Here is a 21,927-nt window from a genome sequence, read left to right as displayed (position 1 = left end):
CCCTGAGACAGATGATAGGAGATTTTTTTTTTTTTTTTTTCAAATGGCAGAGTAAGGCTGAAAGAGCTAATGTGCCTTTCCCAAGGTCTCACGATCAGGAAACAACAGAGCAAGGATGGACACATGGCTCTTCTCTTTGTCCCGTCCCATCCCCGCTGCCCTGCACGGCCCCACAGCTCAGGAATCAACAAACCGTGTTAATAATTGCTGTTACCGTTTTGACCATCATAGGCAAGATTCTGGTCTGCAAACAGATGGAGAAACCAGCTTTGTGGTCGTCGTCGTTGTTTTAAACGTCTTTGTAACCTTTGGCAGGAAGATGGATCGGGACTCCTATTCACCTGTGTTTCTGTTCGTCAGGTTAAGTACAGAGAAGGCTGGGACAAGGCCAAGGGGAAAGGATTTGAGCTGAAACTGGATGCTATGTCTCTGCTGGCCGCCAAAGCCTCCGGAGAGCTTGCGAGCAATGTAGGTTTTTCTCTCATTAACTCAGAAATGCATAAGAAATGGTTCCGATAAAATGTCAGTGGCCCTGCGGAAAAAAAATAATGACCGCTAACGTTGTAAACATCACGCCTCTTTAATCTTCTTCTGGGTTCGCGAAAGATGGGGAGGTTGTTTTCAGAACTCTTCCCCTTGCCCTGTGAATACCAGAGCCCCTTCGATGGCAGAGTTTCCTTTCCCCTCACAGTAAACCTTTTTCTTTCTCTCAAGATTAAATATAAGGAAGAGTACGAAAAATCAAAAGGCAAAGTCATGGGCACTACGGACTCCAGGCTTCTGCACTCTCTGCAGGTTGCCAAGATGAGCAGTGAGGTAAACTCTTTTCCGTCCTCCACACTTTCTCGGGCTTGTGCTACTTTAAGAGTCCTTCCAGGACCTACTTCACTGCTACCTTTTTATTGACTTCCATCTACAATTTCTTTCCCTGTTGGTGTGAGAAGTTTGTTTGCTTTCTTTATCTAGCCAAAGCATACTGTTCTTTTAAAACAGGGGCACCTGGGTGTCACAGTCAGTTAAGCGTCCGACTTCGGCTCAGGTCATGATCTCATGGCTCATGGGTTCCAACCCCATGTTGGGCTCTGTGCTGAGAGCTCAGAGCCTGGAGCCTGGTTCAGATTCTGTGTCTCCCTCTCTCTCTGCCCCTTCCCCTTCCCCTGCTCATGCTCTGTGTGTGTCTCTCTCTCTCTCCATTAAAAAAATTAAAATAAAATAGATGAGAGGTGGGGCCCCCAACAGTGATCTCTTTCTACTGCTCAAGGTACAAAGGTGTCTGGCCACAGTTATTCATCCCACAGATGTTTACCAAGCAGCTACCCGTGTAAGACACGGGCAAGATCCCGTGTAAGATACCTGGGCTATCAGAATGGACAACACATAACAGGTTCCTCCCCAGCGGAGCTTAATTCTTACGGGGAGAGTTAGACACCAAGCGCCCTGTCTGTTGTGACAATGTCCTGGATGAATCCTGTGGCTACGACACACTTGATACTCAGAACGTTTAGCAGATAACTGAGTCGCCTAAACTCCAACCAGTTGAAATGACCCTGCTGGTAAATGACTGTGGTGGCTGGAGATGAACCTTGGTAAACGTCACCTGCCGAAATCCTTTGGAGTGGGAGGGTTCTGCTATGAGGGACCTACTCGGTTTCAGATCAGGTCTTCCCTGCCAAAGCTGAGGAGGCCAGAAGGACACATGAGCACTGAGTTTCTGCTTCACAGCGGCTGCTCCAAGTTGGTGCAGGCTGCGTGGCACAGCCAGATATAATTCCCTGGTGAGTCATTAAGGAGCCATGGTTTAAACAGAATGAGAGAGTTGGCATCTGGGTCGCCATTTTGGATGTGCCTACAGAACACGTCCTGTGAAGTGCGTTATCGTGAAATATACAGAGACACTGAGAATTTGGCTGCAGGTTAGACAGAGAACAGAATTATACTTCTTATTTTCAGCGGGAGGAGTTGGGGCCAAAAGGATGGTGTCTTGCCCAAACTTGTGTAGTAGTCAGTGGTAAAGGTAGAGATTGGATCCTAGAAGTCTAACTTCTGGAACCATACTGACTCCGCTGTGGCATGCCACCTTTCCTCACCACCACACCACCGTCACCCCTGTCACCGCTGTCATCACCGACATCACCACTGTCATTGCCATCCTCATTGGGAACGTTTGCCAAGTGGTTGCTCTGTGCCAGTCCCTGCACTTAGCAGGTTTCAGCTGCTATCTTGCTTGCTTATCGCAATAGTCCCCTGAGGAACATGAGCCCCAGAGGTCATCCACTTGGCAAAGGGTGGACCAGGTCTGACCTAAGACTTGTCGGGCTCTGCAGCCCAAGCTCTGTTATTCTGCCTCGTAAAGGTTCCGCAGAAACTGTAGATCGAGCATTCTCCTCCTGGAGAAGCCAGGGAGAAAGATTTCATATTGGTGAGAGGCATTCCTGCCAGAGCAAGAGCAGCGTGGGGCCTCAGCTCCTCAGCAGCACCGCCTTCCCGAGCCAGAAATTGGGTCCCACCTTTCTGACAGATGAGTGACATTGTCGTTTCCTCATGAAAGCCCGGGCTGCTTTTCTGTGTTTTGAACCGCTTCTGCAAAGGCAGACCTCAAGTAATGGGCCTTGTCGGTACATTCAAGGTCGAATACAAGAAAGGCTTTGAAGAGAGTAAGACCCGCTTCCACCTACCCATGGACATGGTACACATCAAGCATGCTAAGAAGGCCCAAGCTCTGGCCAGTGACCTGGACTACAGGAAAAAACTGCATGAATACACTGTGCTGCCTGAGGACATGAAGACTCAGTGGGCCAAGAAAGCCTACGGGCTCCAGAGCGAGGTGAGCCCTCACTTAATGCTGGTTCTCTTCCTGCACCTCTCGCGGTTGGGCACAGGCACGTCTTGAGAGCGATTTGGAACCTGTGCGTGAGTCTGTTCCGTGACCCCGAGGACTAGGAAGAACTTCTGAGATGTGTCGGCCGCAGGGAAGGTGGGTGGGGAGGTTGAGCCCTAGATACAGTCGAGACAGCAGAGGCAAGAGGGCGGAGGACTGGGGCTCAGAGCTGGTGCAGAAGGCCAGATGTGTTGATCACGGCGCTGAGCAAGGAGGAGGCGAGCGTTGAAAATGGCAAGTAAATCTTGGAAATTTAGCAGGTTGAGAGATACGATGTTCAGTCAAAACTGTGTGAAAAGCCCTCTTTTTGGTGCGGTTGTGGTGTTTGAGCACTAAGGTGGGAGATGATCTGCTGGTTACAAAGTGAGCCAGTGGCCTGGCAAGGAGAGTCCAGCCCGACTATGAAAGAGCCGAGGGCAGTTCTACAAATGCAAGAACAAGGGTTTTCCGAACTCTCCCATCTTCTTTGCACCCACACGTCTGATTACAGCTTGGGTTTTCTCTTGCAGCTGCAGTACAAGGCCGACCTGGCGTGGATGAAAGGAGTCGGGTGGCTGACGGAGGGGAGCCTCAATTTGGAGCAGGCCAAGAAAGCGGGACAGCTGATCAGCGAGGTAACCTGAGCTCGGGGCCCCCCCGGCTCCTAGTGGTTCTCAGCCCGCGACTCGCCGAACGCCGTCTTTTCCCCTGATGCCCCCTCCCCAGACCCCCGGCTTGTTTTGAGGGGGACTCAGAGGAGGACCTCTTCGTTTCGCACCTGCAGGGCACCCTGACGAATATTCCGCATGCCCTCCCCCATCCGGGGAGGCGTTCGTGAGAAGCCTTAGCAGTTTACGTAGAGGAGCAGGGGCAGCCAAAGAATAATCCAGAAGGGTTGTAATACGCAGTCGATTAGCACGTGGGAAAATGTGTTTGTCACGTGAGGCGTGCGTGCTGCCTCCTGAATCAGAGGGTCTGCTGTTTGGAGGTCAGCACTCTTCCCGGTGCTGTGCCTTCGACTCACTGCAGACTCCGGTCAAGTCACTCGAGCCCTCTGACCCTTTCTGTCGTGTGGAACAGGGAGTGTTTGAGAGTCCCTGCGGCTCTCTCTCCACCAGGCAAAGTGGGCTTTGGCAGCCGGCAGAGGAAGACTTTTGAAGGGCATCTCATTTGGAAGTGTGACTATTTCAGGAGCTCTGTTTGGGATCCTCAAAGGGAATTCTTGTGTCAGGACCGGGAAGGCTGAGTCGGCATATCTTTTGCAAATGGTGATAGTAGTGATAACGGCTGCACAGTCCCGCAGCCGTTGCTGTTGTTGATTGACCACTTTGAGGACGTTGCGTGCATACTGCTCATCCGTTGCCCACGGCGGCCCTGTGTGAGGAGACACTGTTACTCCCCGGTGAAGATCATTTTGGTGAGGGAAGAGGGACTGAGAGTTTCGAGGGAGGAGCAGAGCTGGGCTCTGTCCCAGTGTGTTCGGCCTGATGCCCCAGCTTCTGACCATTAGGTGCTATTGCATCCCCGAAGCACGTTTTGCAAATGACTCTTATTTTTCCACTGCTCATCCTTCTCTCAGACACAGACACGCTCAAGGTTAGGATATAGAAATAAAGAAATAAGGTTAGGATATAGAAACGGGTCAGGGTTCCTGTGACTCAGTTCAGGCGTGCTGAACTCCCAAGTGGAGAAAACCCAAGCCCCATTTGCCTTGGATAAAGGTGTAATGAGGAGACCCAACCAGCTGACCTCCAGCCCTAGGAATTTCCATCTCTGTCTCACTTCCTCGGCCTACGAATTATTAAGCTCCTCGAGGGCCGGGAAAACACTATTCTCTTCGCCTGTTTTATGTTTCTGTTGTGCCCTGTCCAGGGTGGATTCTTGGCTCCTCAGTAATTTCTTATGATCTGACCCATGCAGAGCCTGGAATAATCAGGAATTTCCAACCGTGGGAAGGAGATGCGACTTCCTTCAATTATGTGGTGAAGGAGTTTTCCCATTCAACACACTGGAACTAGAGAGGAAAAGTACAAGTCTCTTTGGAGAATTTTTTTCCCTAAAGGCAGGAGATTTGGAGTCTCCAATATTCCAGACCTGACTCTGGGTTCAGGTGGTGCCCATGACCCTCTTGCTGACAGAACCGGTGTGGTGCTCACCTCTGCTCTCCCCGCCACACGAGGCTTTTGCTTCAGTGAAGCCACCCCAGCGGCCGCCCTTCCCGTCCACTTTGGCACCTCCGGTGGAAAAGCCAGAGGAACTAACCTCCGGCAGGGACAAGAAGTCCCTGTGGGGAGACAGAATTAGCACATTTGAAATCTTGCCAGTTACTTTGTGGGTGTGAGGCGGGGACACAGTGAGGACGAGACCTCGGCGATCTGGGACATGAAGGAACTGGGAGGCTGGATCCCACCCGACCACCAGCCTCCCACCTGTGGCTCCCGGTGTCCCCGTTCCCTATGGCATAGGGGATCCTTGGATAGCCGTGATGGCACCATGCCTAACGGTGACGGCTGATGTGAACCGTTGCTGTGTCCACGGACTCCGCTCGTGGAAAGCATGGCATTGAAGCCTCTGCCCCACCCCAGAGTGAGACAGCTTCTATTTTTTGTGCCGCTGTAGCAAGAGCAGCTCGGGTGATCAAGAGAGGTGCCCAAGGTCATGAAGCTGGAGAGGGGCAGAGGCGAGACTTGGCCTCCGTCTTCCTGGTTGTAAAGCCAAGTTCCCTCCATGTCACTTTTCCTGTGTCAGATCTCGATTTATAAAATGGGTGCATCCCAGGGCATAAGGTGAAACATAGGGTTTCCTGAGGGAGAGGCTCAAGTTGTCACTCAAGGGTGGGAACTAAAAGAGGCTCACCAGAGCGGGCTGCCTCAGGCCTGTGTGGTCCCGATTAAGCTGCCGGACCAGCCGTGACGGTCCCCCTCCCCCCAGGAAGATGCACGGGTCACTGAAAGTGTGCGTGTGGACGTAAGCACGAGTGTCGTGGGGGGGGACAGCCAACCCCTAATGCCACGCTGTCCCTTTTCTTTGGAAACAGAAAAACTACAGGCAGAGGGCGGACGAGCTCAAGTTCACCAGTGTGACCGACAGCTCCCAGATGGCACACGCCAGGAAGAGCCAGGAGCTGCAGAGCGGAGTGAGTCCCGAGCCGCCCTTTCTCCGCCGTGCTGCCGTGTCACGGGCCGGGCGTCTCTTGAGACCACAACAGGTGCTGCCCGGACACGATCCGGGCACCAGCGAACCTCTCCTTTAGACAGGTGGGGCCTGGCTCTCCCAGAGCCTGCAGGCTGTCTCCAGGCACCGGACCCCAGCTCTCTCTGCCTCACCCCACTTCCCTTCTCTGCTGGTTGTGAGGACAGATGCCGACTGATGCTAGTCATTTCAGCTTTCGGTATTGCCCCGTCTCGCTTTCTTCTTCTTTCTTCCCCCTCCTCCTACCTCTCATCACAGGCTCTGTCTTTCTGCAGCCGGGAGAGAATTCTCTTTGGGGGTGGGGGGGAACATGCGCCCCAAGATGCGCGGCATCGGAGTGAAACACCATGTATGTTGTTTGCACATCAGTGTTGAGCACTTCCTGTGCACGTACACCAAGCACGTGTTGGAGCTGCCGCAGGGTGGCCAGGACCGTCCTAGTCGTCCTTCATAAAGGTCCAGGGACACGTGCCGGAAAGGACGCTACCAACAGAGCTCAGGGGCATCAGAAAGCCGCCTTTTGGAAGCTCAAGTTGGGGGGTGGGAGGGAAGGGGAGAGAGAAAGAACAGAGGGGTACGTTTTTCATGGAGCAGGTGTTCACTTGTGCTGTCTTTTTGGTCACTGCTCGCTTTCCAGGTGTCACTGCCTATGAATGCATTGGGACTGGCGATGGGGGGGGGGGGGCGGGGACGTGCAGGGGGGCAGAGAATGCTTCTTATTTTTCTCATTCGGGGAGCCTGGGCCCACCTGAGCCCTGCAGCGGGTTATTTTCTGTGGCCGTGGACAGCATAGATGGGAACAGCTTGGGAAGCTCAGTGCCTTCTCAAGGGCGACGTGTGAAGACAGGGACCTTGGCAGTGTGGTCGGGTTGGTCCCCTGACCACATTCTTCTCACAGCTCCTCACTGCCTCGCCTTCTGCCTTCACCTCTCCGGCCTTAAGCCCCATTTGCTGTCGTCTGCTGGCCAGCGTCTGGTCTGGCGGGTTTTGAATTTTTTTTTTTTTCAACGTTTATTTATTTTTGGGACAGAGAGAGACAGAGCATGAACGGGCGAGGGGCAGAGAGAGAGGGAGACACAGAATCGGAAACAGGCTCCAGGCTCCGAGCCATCAGCCCAGAGCCCGACGCGGGGCTCGAACTCACGGACCGCGAGATCGTGACCTGGCTGAAGTCGGACGCTTAACCGACTGTGCCACCCAGGCGCCCCTGGTCTGGCGGGTTTTGTAACGGACCCCCCCCCCCCCGTGCAGGTCGCAGAAACGCCAAGCAGATCTGAAGGCACACCAGAGATGCCGTGCCACCCCCGCCCCCCGCCACCTGCTCCTGACCCAGTGCTCTCTCCTGACAGGTGGCCTACAAGGCAGGAAACGAGCAGTCCGTCCATCAGTACAGCATCAGCAAAGACGAGCCTCTCTTCTTACAGGCCCGAGCCAACGCTGCCAATCTCAGTGAGGTATGGCCAGAGGGGGCGGGGGGCGGCTGTAAACTCTGCTTTCCCGCGTAGGCGCCTGGCCACTGTGCTCTGTCACCTGGGGTTCCACACATCCGGTCGTTGTAAACAGCTCATCCAGCAGACCTCGTTCCTGGCCAGTTGTAGGGGGAGGGAAGGACCACTTTCCCTAGGAACGAGCTGGCGGGAGATTTGACCCACTGACTATAAAACAGGGTAGGAGGCAGTGGTTCTTCCAGGGTCGCGGCTCGAACAGCAGTAGAGCATTGCTAGAAGGAAGGAAGCAGCACTTGAAGGCGTTAGCTCCAAACTGCTTGGGTTTGTTCGATCCTTGGGTCTATCACTTACTAGGTGTGAGACCCTGGGCTAATTCTTTGCACTCAGTTGTCCCATTGGCAAAGGAAGGGTAATACTAGTTCCCGCCTCATCGGGTTGTCACGAGGCTTCAGTGAGCTAATATACGGAAAGCCCTGGGAGGAGGTGGAGTGTGCAGAAGGTAGCCATTACCCAGATGGCTCTCAGACACAAAGCACGCGTGGCCCCAACCTTCTCCTCCCTGTCTTTCAGCAGGGGCCTTCCTCAGCTCTCCCCCTCAGCTCCCAGGTCTTTGGAGCCCTGATCTGAGTCCTAGGTAGAGGGGAAAATTAGAAGGAACAACAGGGGCTAAACTGATTCACACACACAGAGAGGGAGCCTTCAGAAGAGAGACCTTGAAACCCGCAGGTGGGGGCAGGGAGACAAAGATACGCAGCTGTGGCACCTGCTGGGCTGAGCGGGCTGTGTGCGCAGGGGTGGGGAACCTTCCGGAAATGTTGCCGGGCGTTTTGCAATGTTATTCCACCTCGGGCATGTCTTTGAGACCCCCATGAAGACTCCTGGTAGTTTTCAAGGCCTCTGGAGTTCAAACTCAGCTTCTTTTGACCGAAGCCCTGTGTGTTAGGAGGCCTTGAGGCAGGAACAAGGAGGTCTGGTGGTGTTCAGGTTACCAGGTTTCTGTGGAAGGACGCCGTCGTGTTTGCCTCCTGGAGAGAGCGTTACAGAGTCTAGGGAAGGCTTCCCGCAGGAGGATGATCTCTTTTCTCCCCCACCTCCTCAGAAACTGTATAAGAGCAGCTGGGAAAACCAGAAGGCGAAAGGGTTTGAGCTACGTCTTGACTCCTTGGCCTTCCTGGCAGCCAAAGCCAACAGGGACCTGGCCAGCGAGGTGAGTAGGTGCTCAGCTTGTACAGGGCGCCACGAATCCTGCCGTTTTCCATCTAGGAGAGTCAGAAAGGGCCTGAGCCTCAGGGTCCCATCGGCGAAGTGGGGATAAATACAACTGCTTCATGGGGCGCCTGGGTGGCGCAGTCGGTTAAGCGTCCGACTTCAGCCAGGTCACGATCTCGCGGTCCGTGAGTTCGAGCCCCGCGTCGGGCTCTGGGCTGATGGCTCGGAGCCTGGAGCCTGTTTCCGATTCTGTGTCTCCCTCTCTCTCTGACCCTCCCCCGTTCATGCTCTGTCTCTCTCTGTCCCAAAAAAATAAATAAACGTTAAAAAAAAAATTAAAAAAAAAAAAAATACGACTGCTTCACAATGAGATAATCCTGTACGAGCCGAGAGCACACTGCTTGCCACACGTTGGCTTTCAGTAGGTGGAGGCATCGTTAGCGGCAGCAGCACGAGTAGTAAGCTAAATGGCTTACGTGACAGATAAACTGAGGCTCAGAGACATTCCAGGACTATCTAAGGGTGTCGTGGCCTGCCAGTGACCGAGAGGGTAGGCCCTGGTGTCAGATGGACCTTGGATACGATCCTAGCTCCATCCCCTAGTAAGCATTGTGATTCTGGGAAGGTGGTTTGACCTTCCAAAATCTCAGGTAACTCGTTGGTAAATCGGCAGTTGCAAAATGTTTACGAGGAAATGAAACAAACTGACGTGTATTGAGCGTTCATAGTCCGCTGCCGTCTGTCGGGAGTCTGATGTGAGATCAGAAGCCGAGGCCAGGGTAGAAGACAAAGTCTGCTAATGTCATCAAGACAGTCTTGCTTCCAGAAGAAATGCGTGCACATAAATATACTCCCCTATATAAATATACGTAGATATGAGCTGAGCTAAACAGTGACTTGGTGATGTCATTCTGGCATAAGGTCCTTATCTTGTTCCTGGTGAGAGTTCATGAACCAGCCCTGGTCTACAGATGCACTTTGAGGGGCTTGGGTTTGTACCAGGCCTGGCTCACAGTGAGTGTTCAATAAATGGTGGCAGGTATTGATACTGTTGTCGTTGGCTCAGGTGAGAGGAGAGCCCAGGTCTCCTGATAATATTATCCTGTTACAGTTTTTAAGGCAGTTCTGTATCTGTTTTTTCCTTCTGATCCTCATTACTGTCGGTCTTTTTCCAAGCGAATATGAGCCCCTTTCTCAAACAGCAGCTGTGTTTGGGCTATTCTGTGTCATTTTCATTCCACGACTACTTTTTGCTTATAACGTTTTCACTATTCCCAGAAAGGAAACAATGGGCCACTTAAAAATAAACCCAGAAAAAGTGAGGTGGAGGAATACAGACAAGAGATGGAATGTCACCAGGAACTTGGGAATAGACTGTTGCATAGCTGAGCATTCAGTTTAGCTCTGAGCTTCCTGGCAGCTGAGGTGAAGAGGGAAATAATGAGTAATCTTTTATTTCACTGTTCAATGATAGGAAGATTCTAATTCTAGTAAGAGTCTGTTGTTTGGCTTTGTTTGGACTTTCATACCCTCAGTTTGAAAGTTAGCAATGCCTTTAGGAGATGCTAACGTGCCCCTCTCTCTCCTTCCTGTTTAGGTGAAGTACAAGGAAGATTATGAGAGGTCCAGAGGGAAGCTGATCGGGGCGAAGGATGCCCAGGGGGATTCACAAATGAGTCACTCGCTGCAAATGTCCAAGCTGCAGAGCGACCTGGAGTACAAGAAGGGGTTCGAGGACACCAGGTCCCAGTGCCACGTCTCCCTGGACATGGTCCACCTCGTGCACGCCCGCAAGGCTCAGCATCTAGCCACAGACATAGGCTACAAGACAGCATCTCATCACTTTACCGCTTTGCCCACAGACATGAGGGTGGAATGGGCCAAGAAGGCGTACGGATTACAGAGCGACGTAAGCTCCGTGTGCACGCGTGCGTGTGCTAGCGTTGCCGCGATGGTTTTCCCCAGCACCCCCCCTCCACCGCCCCCGAGATGGTAGTGTATCCCCTGACATACCTGCTTCTGGATCCCAGGGCGGACACAGCTCAGCTTTCCTAGTGGTTTAACCTTTATTTGAGCTCTGCCCGCTTCAGATACTATACCACCACCCAGCGACTTTTTTCCTCCGGGGCATTTGCTCTACTGTCTGTTTTCCCTCTTTCGTTTTTCTGCGGGGGGGGGGGGGTGGGGGGTGGGGGAGGAGACCGCGGCCTGTTCGGGGAGAGGTCTCCCACCCTCCTTCCAACCCTGGCAGCGCCCTTTGCGGGAAGAGTGGCACACGCTAACCTGAGCGCTCCCTCCCCTTTCTCCTGGGTGCCCCACCTGGCTCCCCTCCTCCTTCAGGTGACTCTTGTGCGCTGAGAAGGCAGGTCAGCTGCCCGCACGCGGGCCGGGCAGTGGGGAGGGCGGTACAGACCACCCTTCCTGGCAGAGCGGTTTCCGGGGATACAGGTGATGTGCGAGTTTTGGAGAAGCGTCCATTTAAATGGCTTCCCATTAAAACGACTCCTTCCACGCACGGCGAGCAAAGAAATGAGATGTGCCCCCTGCCCCGCACCGAGGCGCGTAGGAAGGAATCGGCACCGTGGGAGGCCTGGGCTGTCTTGTGAAATTCCCTCAAATAGCTCCCCACCCGGGTTCTGTTGTGAGTTCTCATTTTCTTCTCCCCTGCTTGTCATTTCCAACAAGGAAACGGGGAAAGCAGACAATGAGGACACTCCTCTTCCCGAGGTAGACACGCGTCCCTAATGAGGGACAAGGTTGATCCGACCCCTCCCGCTGCACCCCCGGGCGCCCGTGGGTGGGGCCTAACGCCACCGGCAGCGGGAGGCTCCAATTAGAGGGGAAATTAATTGACATTCTGGAGCCCTGCCTGTGACTGTGCAGAAATGGATAAGACAAAAGTGGCATCTAATTTGACTCAGCCAGCACCAAGGCGACATCTGGGAGCCGTTAACAGCCCTTTAAATGTCTGCGCGCCAACAATGGCCTGCCTTTTTCTTCTTTCTCCTTTATCAGAACCAATACAGGGCAGATGTGAAGTGGATGAAAGGCACGGGCTGGGTCGCCACCGGGTCATTAAATGTGGAGCAGGCGAAGAAGGCAGGAGAACTCATTAGCGAGGTGAGATTTCCTGACAGCGTGCAACAGGGCCGGCTGCACTAGGCGTGTGGCATTGCTGTATAAAATTAAAATAATTTCCACTCAAAAGGCGAAGAAAAAGGCAAAGCTACATGAAAGGCCCGGAAGCCCAGACTAGGGCCGGTAATTAGAGGGAAACTATATACCAAACACACACCAGTAGGGGCCCGTAGAGCCCCGGCAAAAACAAAGTGGGTGACAAATGATATTATGAATAATAATGACAATCAAAAAGAGCTCAATTGCTACCCACCAGCTTACCTTTTTAATGAAGCAACAAGGGAGAGATGATGAAAAGATAACATTTATTGCACCCAGAAAGCTCTTTCGGGACTTGATGCCCGGTTTCTCTCTCTCTCTCTCTCTCTCTCTCTCTCTCTCTCTCTCTTCCCGCCACAGTGTAAACAGTTTTTGAATATTCACGTGGTGTGGAGCACGTGACCCGGGTCTCTCCTGTTGAGGGGTCTCACTTCTACTTAAATCTCACGCCGGTCCACCTGCAGCCACCCCAGCTGGACCCTAAGGCGTTACAGCGTGCTAGAAAGATCCGTCTGCTCACATTTTGGGGAGAGTTTCATTAAACAGGTCTTTTAAAGATTTGATCAGGGTTTCTCCATCTCAGAACTGTTGGCATTCCGAAAGCTCTCTGTTGTGGGGGTTGTCCTGGGTCACGTGGGGGGTCTGGCTGCACCCCTGGCCTCCACCCACTAGATGCCAGTAGCACCCTCTGCCCGGTATGACGACCCACAGTGTCTCCAGATGCTGCCGGAAGGTGGAGAGCCACTGGATTAGACACACCAGGGAGTTGTCATTGCCTCGTGCTCACACGGAGGCTGCCCATCCTCGAACAACCCAAATCCCACCTCTGTTCATGTCTGTTTGGGGAGGAACTTGCTCAGAAGGCAAGTGAGAATTTTTCTAGTTGCCTCCAGAGTAACCTGGTCATTCTGGATTTTCCTGGGTGGGGAGGGGATCACCACGGCTGCAGCCACAGGATGGTAGCCTTTGTAATGAGCCTCCTGAGACTTTGTTTTGAGAACACTTTCTTACTGAATGTGTAGGTAGAACAGAAAGACACCTAAGTTGGTTTTCCAAACACACCTGCCCAGCGTTGATGTCTTTCCCATGGGAGAATATTCTGGTTAGCCTGACATGTCACAGAGCTGGTTCCAGAAGTGGGTTCGCTCTGATTGGCCTAATTCTTAGGAAATCTTAGTCAACGTTCAAGGCTCAGTGGACACTTCACGGCCCTAAATAGTTCATTCTGACTGAGGAAAGACCTTCCTCAAAGGATGATTTTGAGAAACTTGCCGCAGCAAACATCTAGGTTGGAGGACTCATGCTCCTAAGCTCTCATTGGGCCCACTCATAAAAGGATGTGAAAAATAAATCATACACACAATTTAGACTTCAAGATGATTCTTTCATGCATCTAAGTCTGGCATCCAAGGGAGCTTTCTGGAACTGTTTATCCCACAGTGGGCTTAATTTTCCACCTCATTTTGCAGACTTACTCAACAAATTGGCTTATCTTCTATGCTGCATGCCAGTCCTCAAACTTCAGTAAGGCAAGAAAATCTTTCGGCCGTTCTCCCTAATCACCTCACTTCTGTTTCCCACACTTCCAGTTCAGTGTCAAATTGGCTGACCTCCTAATTTTCAGCCCGAATGCCACACACTGCTGAGAAAACCACAGATGCATACACGCCTGTCTCTTAAAGCAGGAGTCGGCACACCTTTTCTTGTAAGGGACCAGATAGGGAGTGTCTTCAGCTTTGTGGGCCACACAGTTCCCGTTGGGGCTCCTCAGCCCTGCCACCTCTGTGTGAACGCAACCATAGACAACCGTGTACGTGAACGAGCATGGCTGTGTTCTGATAAAACTTTATTTACAAAAGCAGGTGACCCAACAGAGATGGCTGGATACCGAACCCTGTCTTCCTTAATCAACCCAGGCTACAAAAACTGACCCTGATAAATGAGGAAGTGTTCATAAAATAGGTCTTTGATTTGAGGAACGATACACTTCATAAGTCCATTAAGAGTGCGACTGTCCTAGTCTCCTGGAAATGTATTTGGATTGCAAAACAAACAAACAAACAAACCCGGAATTAATTTAAGCATGACTTTTAGAATCAGAATTGGGTGTCTAGGTCTTTGCCAGCATTGGAATTCTTTGTGATTCTGTGTTTGTTTGTTTGTTTCCAGTGTCTTTCAAAACGTAAGCTCCTTCCTTTCAACCATAGCACCCTTCTTCTTGTTATTGTAACATTCTAAAGACTCCTTGGTCATGTTAACTGAACCAGGTTCTAAAGTGATTGAATAGTTGTGATCCCTGACTGTTAAATGCGAGGGTTTTGACTGTGATAATCTCTGCCAAGTCCTTTCGTGGAAGGAAAGCGGGAAGCTTCAATTGATGAATGTAACCACCTTCTTGCTTGGGAGACCCAAACTAAGAGATGTAAACAACGCAGCATTTGAAACCCACAAAAAGAACCCTTTCCTAGGCGTACATCCCCCGGTATTTTAGCAGTATAACCCCATTTCGCGATGTTTTCTTTGCACCAGCTAGAAATACTTTAATGTTAATTGACATGAGGTTATTCTTAAATTGAAACAAATATTAACCTGAAGGCACCTAGGATATAAAGATGGAGGAAGCCGAATAATAATTATGTTCACAAATTCACTCTAATCTCAAGCAACCTATGATTTTCCCTTTCAAATGGCATGAAAGAGCGACACAAAATTCACAGCTTTGATCTTTTTCTGCTCAACAGAAGAAGTACCGTCAGCCTCCAGATGCTTTGAAGTTTACCAGTATTAAAGACACTCCGGAGATGGTCCAGGCCAGAATTAGTTATACCCAAGCCGTGGATGTAAGTGATAATATATATATACATTATGAACTCTAAGAGTGGGCTCTTCTTTCAACACTGCGATTGAAGCTGAGGGTTCCTTGCCTTGCTCTTTCTGTTGTTCTAAGGATGAAGGAACTCCTTGTCCTTTGCCAAGGAGCACCTTAGCGGGGGTGCTTCCTCATTAGGATGCAAATGGGGTGTTACCGCTCTTCTGATGCCAAGTGGGGCTCTGCCACCCCACTGCCCTCATGCTCTCCTGTCTTCCCATTTGCATATCTTCAAGATTTGTGTTGGGGGGAGGGGGCTTTTCCCCTCTCCTTTTTGTTTTAAGGTGTTGTTTCCAGAACTGGAACTTTGGGAGTGAAAATTCTTGGCAACTGGAAGACTCAGCCCCCGCTAGGGCTCCCTGGGACCCGAGGGCAGGAATTCTTGCTCTCTGAATTCCCCCAAAGACTTTGGAAATGATTTGGGTCTTGCGGGCACGAGACTAACGGTGAACTCACTTCCCGTCTTCCCTTTTTAACGTGAAACTGAGACCTGGCCTTTTGTCCTCACGGCATGGCGCTCGTTGGAGACCAAATCGAATGATGAGGTCCCATAAAAACTCACTTTAGGACATGGGTTAACCCCGTTTGGCTGATTCTGCTGAGAGAGGCCCGCAGATCTTTGTAAAGTGGGGCAGACACGCCTTGTAAATATCTTCAAACCGTTCGACTTGCCGTGAGGAAAATGTGCAACCCTTGGTGAAGAGGAGTTTCAAAATTATCTCTCATGCTTCCCAATTGAATATTTTATTCTGATTGTGCCTTATTTAACAGGCATTTAGAAATGTCGAGTGCCTATCAGAATAAGTTTTGGGATGATTTACAAACTTACGGGTTTAGGAATTTATAATTTCTTGACAAGCAGCCCATCAGAAACAAATTAAATTCTGAGAAACACGGATGGTCAAACAAGAAGAACTTTTGTATGAAGAAAAACAACCCGGGCTTCTTCCTTACCCTGACCAACTCTAGGGGGCAGTGCTGTGATACGTAGAAACTTTGGACACAGCTACTAAGATTTGGGATGGAAAAGCCCGGCTTAGAAACTTTCTCTGGTGGCCGATGCCAACTTCGTGTGTCATCACTATGAGGATGTCATAAGCCCAAATCAGAGTTCCGCATGAAAGACACCCCAGACCCACCCGGTAGACATTTAATAGCACAAGAATCCTCGAGACGGAGGAAGGGAGTGGGGATTGAAGTAGGTCCAGACGTCCCCTGTGGAAGAGCCCTCTTTCATGCTTCTGAATTTTAATGCCCTCCCACGCTTTATGGTTAATAACAAAATTATTACGTGCTAACTAGACCTCATTTTCCCATCTGACACCGTGTCAGGTTTATGCTACAAGTAGAGTGTTAACGCAGAGGCAGGTTTCAGCCTGTCGTGTTCTGAGCTGGGACGTAGGACTCAGGAGGGCACGAAGCCCGTGTCACCGTGCTGGCTGTGGGATCCAGGTGGAGGCAGGGCACCCAAGATCCTGTCTCTATGGGGAGGTGGCAGCTGTCCCTTGTCTCCCGGAGTGTAACTTGGCTGATGGCTGTGTGGAAGAACCTCCTGGGTTTAATGCAAAACCTCTCTTCCTCCACAGAGGTTATATAAGGAACAAGGAGAAAACATAAAGCACCATTACACTCAGACAGCCGACCTCCCTGAAGTCCTCCTGGCCAAGCTGAATGCCATGAATATCAGTGAGGTGAGGCTGGCGGATGGGGCACTGGCTTTCATTCCGGGGGATCCGGGGACCTGGGCAGTGCCCGGCAGCCTGTGCTCAGAAGCATCCCGTACTCAGAAGGGCCTGGAGCTTACTTGAATGCTCTGCCGTCACCATCTTGAAATTTGTAATATTTGTGACCAAGGGGCCCCATGCTTTCATTTGCGCTGCTGAGCTCTGCGGGCTAGGTAGGCCATCCTACAGAGGAGTCAAGCTCATTTGCAAGAATGAGACTAGGAAAACCGCCTTACTACAAAAGGCGTTGGTACTGAGGGAGTGAAATGCCGGAGGGTCAGAATATAGGTGAGGGCAGCCAACGGCTATGGCGAGGAGAGACCCTTCCCTCCCGTGACCTTGATCAGCAACCCCCGCCCCCTTTCCTGTTCTTCCACAGAGACAGTTGTGTTCTCCTTATCTTACGTCAAGAGCTGTGCACGCTCAGCCTTATGCCTCCTCCTTCCACTCGGCTTGCTGCTCAGAGAAATCTGGGTCTGTCTGACTCTAAAGAGTCGCCCCCAAAAGACTCTCCCTCCCGTGGGTGGGCGTGAGGCAGGCTCCAACTCTTTCTTGGTTTTTGCTAAGGCGCGGTGATTTCTAACTCCAACCGGGCGCTGGGGGAGAAAACCCATAACAAAGCCGATGCCCATCTTGGTAATGAGCATCTCAGAGCCACCAGATCACACGAAGGTCTTTATTTGTCCGCATGCTCCCAACAGACACGTTACAAGGAATCCTGGAGCAAACTTCGAGACGGCGGATATAAATTGAGACTGGATGCCATTCCATTTCAGGCAGCGAAGGCTTCCGGCGAAATCATAAGTGACGTGAGCATCCACCTCCATTACCGTGTCAATGTTTAATCCTTCTGCCCCCAACCCCTGCCTTCTTTTGCCTGTGGACACTGTCCTCTGCTTTCCCAACTGACTGTGTTAGGGCAATCTGGTAACGACCAGTGAGAGAGAACATACCATACAACAAGAAAAAAAATCCCCTAGCCGGGGTACAGAGCCAAATGCCGGACTGTAACTCTGGACCCCGGGCAGATGAAATGCACCCTCCGCCAGGCGCTTTCCTAAAGCAAGTCCGCGTGCAGAGACTGTTAACAATGCACCCACCTTCTTCCAGCGCGGGCCGCCCAAGTGCTAACATGTCCTGCCAGTTCATATCCAGCCCTTTAGTCATTGGGAGTCTTGCATATGAAAGAATAGGCCTTTTGACGACTCCCACGCGTTTTCTTTTAACTCACCCAGTCACTGTCAAAAGAACAAAACATTTTCGCCCAATACCCACCTCTCCCATTCCGTGTCCCTTGTCCCCGAGCTGTTACTCTCTCCCGCTCTCTTTCCCTTTAGTACAAATACAAAGAGGCATTTGAGAAAATGAAAGGGCAGATGCTTGGCTCCCGGAGCTTGGAAGACGATATCAGCCTTGCACATTCAGTGTATGCGAACTCGCTGCAGAGCGAAGTAAGTAGGCGAAAAAATGCAGCGGGACTGGGGGGCCCCCACCTAATGGTGCACGGCCAACATGTGTCGTTTGTCCTTCCGGTTGTGGCCGTTGGCTCTGTCCTAACTAGCTGTGCGCCTTTGTTGGGTCCCTTGGCTCCTCTGGGCTTGAGCTTCTTCCTGCGTCAAGTGACAGTTTGAGCCAGACGACCCCTGAGCTCCCTTGGGCCATTCTGTGATGTGATCAGTGGCCACGAAGGGGGGCCTGTGGGCTAGGTTTGGACGACAGAGCTGCTTTGTTTGGTCTGCAGAGTGAATTAGTTGCAATCCTTTAAAAGTGGAACATTTTGCATAAAGGTCGTAGACTTCCAGCCAGAAGCTGGCCCTGGATTCCTCAAGGCCACAGTTGACGTTGACTACCGAGAGCTCCATTTAGAAGGGACCTATGCTGTCCTGGTCAGGCGGCCGCCTCCTTTTCCCTCACTGCCCACCTTACTCACTGGTGCTATCGTCTGGGTGCCTGGAAACGTCTGAGTTTGCAGCCCGTGGTTTCGACCCTCTGGATGCTGGCACGAGTGTGTACGCAGTGTCCCCTTGCACATATGCACGCTGGCAAACGGTGGGGCTAGACGCTGACGTATATCCACTGTGTTACGAAGGACGAAGCACCTTTACACCCCGGGTCTCCCTTAACCATTGGACGAACTCTCTTGAGGAACATTATCGTCTTATCCATCCCGGTTTACTGATAAGACCTAGACTCTGAGCGCCTCAGTCCCTTGTCTAAGATCAGCTAGAAAGTGAATATAGTGCCATCCCTCCATCTCAGGCTCTGTCCACAGCTTCACGTGTTCTCCGCCTCAGTTTCCCCATTTCTAACATTCTTCCCCCCCCCCAACCCCCACCCCTTTCTGGGCTGGAGTGCTGACCGAAGAATGTGGGGTTGCACATGAATTGTCCTGTCCTTTATGCTAGGGGTCAGGGGAGGGTGCTAGATGGGAGCAAGAGGTAAGGGAGGGGTGGCCGGGGCTCCGGGAAAGATGGCGGAGGTGGAAGTTACGCATCTGACTCCTGAGAAAGCCCAGAGTGAGCTTCGCAGACCTTCCGGCAGCTTCTCTGAGGACTGCCGTGGAGCTTGTGGTCTGTCCTCTCCTCCCTCAGCGTGCCTCTTGGGAATATCCATCCCTCAGAACTGGCTTTCCAAGCGTCTACCCACTGCTGTTGGCCCCCAGATTTCTTTTTTTTTTTAATTACATTTTTCAAGTTTATTTATTTATTTTGAGAGAGCGAGAAGAGGAGGAGCAGAGAGAAAGGGAGAGAGAGAGAGAGAGAGTGAGTTCCAAGCAGGCTCTGCACAGTCAGCGGAGAGCCCAGCACGGGGCTCGAACGCACGATCAGTGAGGTTATGACCCGAGCCGAAATCAGGAGTAAGATGCTCAACCCGCTCAGCACCCAGGCGCCCCTGACCCCAGACTTCTTAGGATGTCGTCTGATGCTTTGAAGAAGCTCTTCATCGGCTAAGCCCGAGAAGGGAGTCCCCGGTGTCTAAAGTCTGAACCTGACAGGGGGAGGGGGAGAAACTCTGGCGGGCCCCGTGCCCTCACAGGTTAGCCACGTACCTTCTTGCCTCTGGCAAATGGGAAGATCTGAAGACTCAGCAAGGGAATCACTGACGTGATGTGATGTAGGTCTCCTGCACTTCTGTATTGCCCCAACTGGGGGAGCCGTGGGCCTTCATCATCTAAGTCAGTGACCTCCAGGAGCTGAGGGTGGTGAGTGTCATGAATCCTGCTAATTAAGCCAGTCCCTACAAGAAAGGAGCAGCGGTCCCGCCAGAACATCTCCGGGGCTCACCTGGGAGACTCTCACTGCACTTGCTGTCCCTGATGGTCCCTGTGCAAATGGTGGCTTTGAAATAGCGGCTGTTGATCTGTCTGCCCCTCTAGGTGAATTACAAGAAAGGCTTTGAACTCTCCAAGGCACACTTCCATCTGCCATTGGACATGGTGACCCTGGTGCATGCCAGGAAGGCTCAGAGCCTGGCCAGCGACCAGGACTACAGACACCCGCTCCCCCAGTACACTTCCTTGGCCGAAGACCTGAGGCTCAGCTGTGCCAAGAGAGCTCACAAGTTGCAGAGCGAGGTAAGGGGACCTGGCCTCTCTCTCAGGGCTCTGTCCTCTCAGATTTGACCAGGAGGCAGTGACTCCAAGCTCCCGTTGGTGCCGCGGGGGATTCCGGAGGTGAGAAATCCCAAACCGGGGTCTTCTTGGGAAACGCCGCCCCGTGCTCCTGCCCAGCACAGTTACACAGATCTAACGGCAATGGGAAACATCCACTGGTTCCAAACATGACGTTTTCACACATGATCTCATTTGAACCGCAAAATAACCCCGTATCAGTAGTCTTTATCCCATTTTAGAAATGACAGGGAGGCTCGAAGAAGTTAAAGAGAGAGCTTGCCCGAGACCCCACAACTGTCAGTGAGAAAGGGGGGCTGACACGTGAACTTAGATGGCGTCTGACCAGGATGCCCTCCGCTCACATGTTTTGCATGTTGAAGATTTGTTACCGGCACTGCCTTTGGCCTCAGGTCTGACCGGGGCGGGGGGCTCTTCTTCGTGCTTCATAAATTCCCAGGCTGCCCGTTTTCTGAGGGAGGCCATGCTCTGTTAGGAGAGGCTGAGGTCAGAGCGGACCCACTTCAGGCAGAGGCGAGTGTGTGGGGGAGGGCAGGGCATCCGGGCCCCAGCAGTCCTTCCTGGGTCCCTGCGACGAGTGGTGGAGACCTTCACGGGCCTCCCACGTGCGTGTCAAGCTCGAGCCACCTGTTTCCGGAAGCAGGTGGCCTGGGAGTATTGGGGAGCACCGAGGATTTCCTCACTCCCAAAGAGATCCCGGATGTCTCCCCTCCACCGGCGGCAGCGTCCTGTTTGGCATTCCCCCTGTTGCCTACCTTTCTAGGTTTCCGTGCTATGGGCTTTGCAAGTAACGGGCTGGGGTTGGAAAGCAAAGCACCGCACAAAACCTGCATCCTGGTTCGACAGTGCCTGGAAGCAAAGGGACACTCAGATCTGGGTATCTGTCATCTGTTCGGGTTTTCCGCCCGTGTACGGTGCTTACCGGCTGCCAGAAACCGTCAGGAACCCCAGAGCAGCTGGAGGACCGTGGAGCTGCCACGCTCAGCTCAGGGCCTGTGTGTCACTTGAGCGGAGCCCTCGCCTGCCCTGCCTCTCGCTGTGACAGCACTTGGAAGGCAGCAACGGCCGGGGGCGGGGGAGGGGGGGCACCTGGGTGGCTGCAGGGGAGCGAATTTGGGGACCCTTTAAACTGTCAGCCCGGATCACTCAGGTACACACACTAGCCCCTACCCACACAGACAGGCCTGTGCCAGATGATTCTGGATTCATTTATTAGTTCTTTCTTAACCCATGATTAATTAATGCCACCCTCTGCTGCTGGGTTTTGTTTTAGAAGGCCTATTAAACCGTCATTTCCACATTTGCCCCAAGACAACTGACTTTCCAACCACAATCCACTCCAGCGTTTATGTCTTGATAGCCCCCATGAAGATAAAAACCTGCCTCACCTCCCTCCAAAGCTACGGAGACAGGTGACAGCAGAATCGTTTTTCTTTTGACCTACATTTTTGTTTCCCCCACAAACACTTACTGGGAGGCACCGTGTGTTTGCTGAGGATGCTCTGTCTGGAGACACTGGCTTGGCCGTGAGTTCTAATTACGACGTTATCCTCTCGTGGGTCCTCCGGCTTCTCCTTGCTTCCTTGTTCTGTGAGTTTGGCTTTTCTGACTCCTTGTGTTGTCTCTTCTAGAATTTGTACCGGTCAGACCTGAACTTCATGCGAGGCGTTCCCTGTGTCATTCCCGGCACGTTAGAGATCGAAGGGAGAAAGAAGGCATCTGAACTCATCAGTGAGGTGACCGGGGACCCTGGAGGGCTGAGGGGTATCCGTCTTATTTCCACGGGAGAAATAAGCATTCAACTTACTTCTTCCTGGTGA

At 52.1% G+C, this 21,927-nt stretch overlaps 1 protein-coding gene across 7 annotated transcripts in view; it reads left to right on the top strand.

The window, feature by feature from the left end:
* Positions 1 to 21,927, top strand: part of NRAP (nebulin related anchoring protein) — a 71,030-nt gene that overhangs the window by 29,277 nt on the left and 19,826 nt on the right. For 6 of the 7 annotated variants that reach the window (XM_086680917.1, XM_086680915.1, XM_086680914.1 and 3 more), the window contains 15 exons: positions 361 to 468; positions 715 to 816; positions 2,627 to 2,824; positions 3,388 to 3,492; positions 5,895 to 5,993; positions 7,399 to 7,503; positions 8,597 to 8,704; positions 10,304 to 10,615; positions 11,722 to 11,826; positions 14,625 to 14,723; positions 16,339 to 16,443; positions 17,178 to 17,285; positions 17,814 to 17,927; positions 19,853 to 20,050; positions 21,739 to 21,843. In XM_086680917.1, the coding sequence (XP_086537043.1) occupies positions 361 to 468; positions 715 to 816; positions 2,627 to 2,824; positions 3,388 to 3,492; positions 5,895 to 5,993; positions 7,399 to 7,503; positions 8,597 to 8,704; positions 10,304 to 10,615; positions 11,722 to 11,826; positions 14,625 to 14,723; positions 16,339 to 16,443; positions 17,178 to 17,285; positions 17,814 to 17,927; positions 19,853 to 20,050; positions 21,739 to 21,843 (1,971 nt within the window). The remainder of the gene's footprint in view (positions 1 to 360; positions 469 to 714; positions 817 to 2,626; positions 2,825 to 3,387; positions 3,493 to 5,894; positions 5,994 to 7,398; positions 7,504 to 8,596; positions 8,705 to 10,303; positions 10,616 to 11,721; positions 11,827 to 14,624; positions 14,724 to 16,338; positions 16,444 to 17,177; positions 17,286 to 17,813; positions 17,928 to 19,852; positions 20,051 to 21,738; positions 21,844 to 21,927) is intronic. The other variant, XM_086680918.1, reaches the window with a different exon arrangement.

Source organism: Puma concolor, chromosome D2, assembly GCF_028749965.1.
Source record: "Puma concolor isolate L17-30 chromosome D2, mPumCon1.1.hap2, whole genome shotgun sequence".
In the NCBI taxonomy this organism is placed as follows: domain Eukaryota; kingdom Metazoa; phylum Chordata; class Mammalia; order Carnivora; family Felidae; genus Puma; species Puma concolor.
The sequence above is the reverse complement of the archived record's forward strand: the minus strand, read 5'-3'. Positions and strand labels throughout refer to the sequence as shown.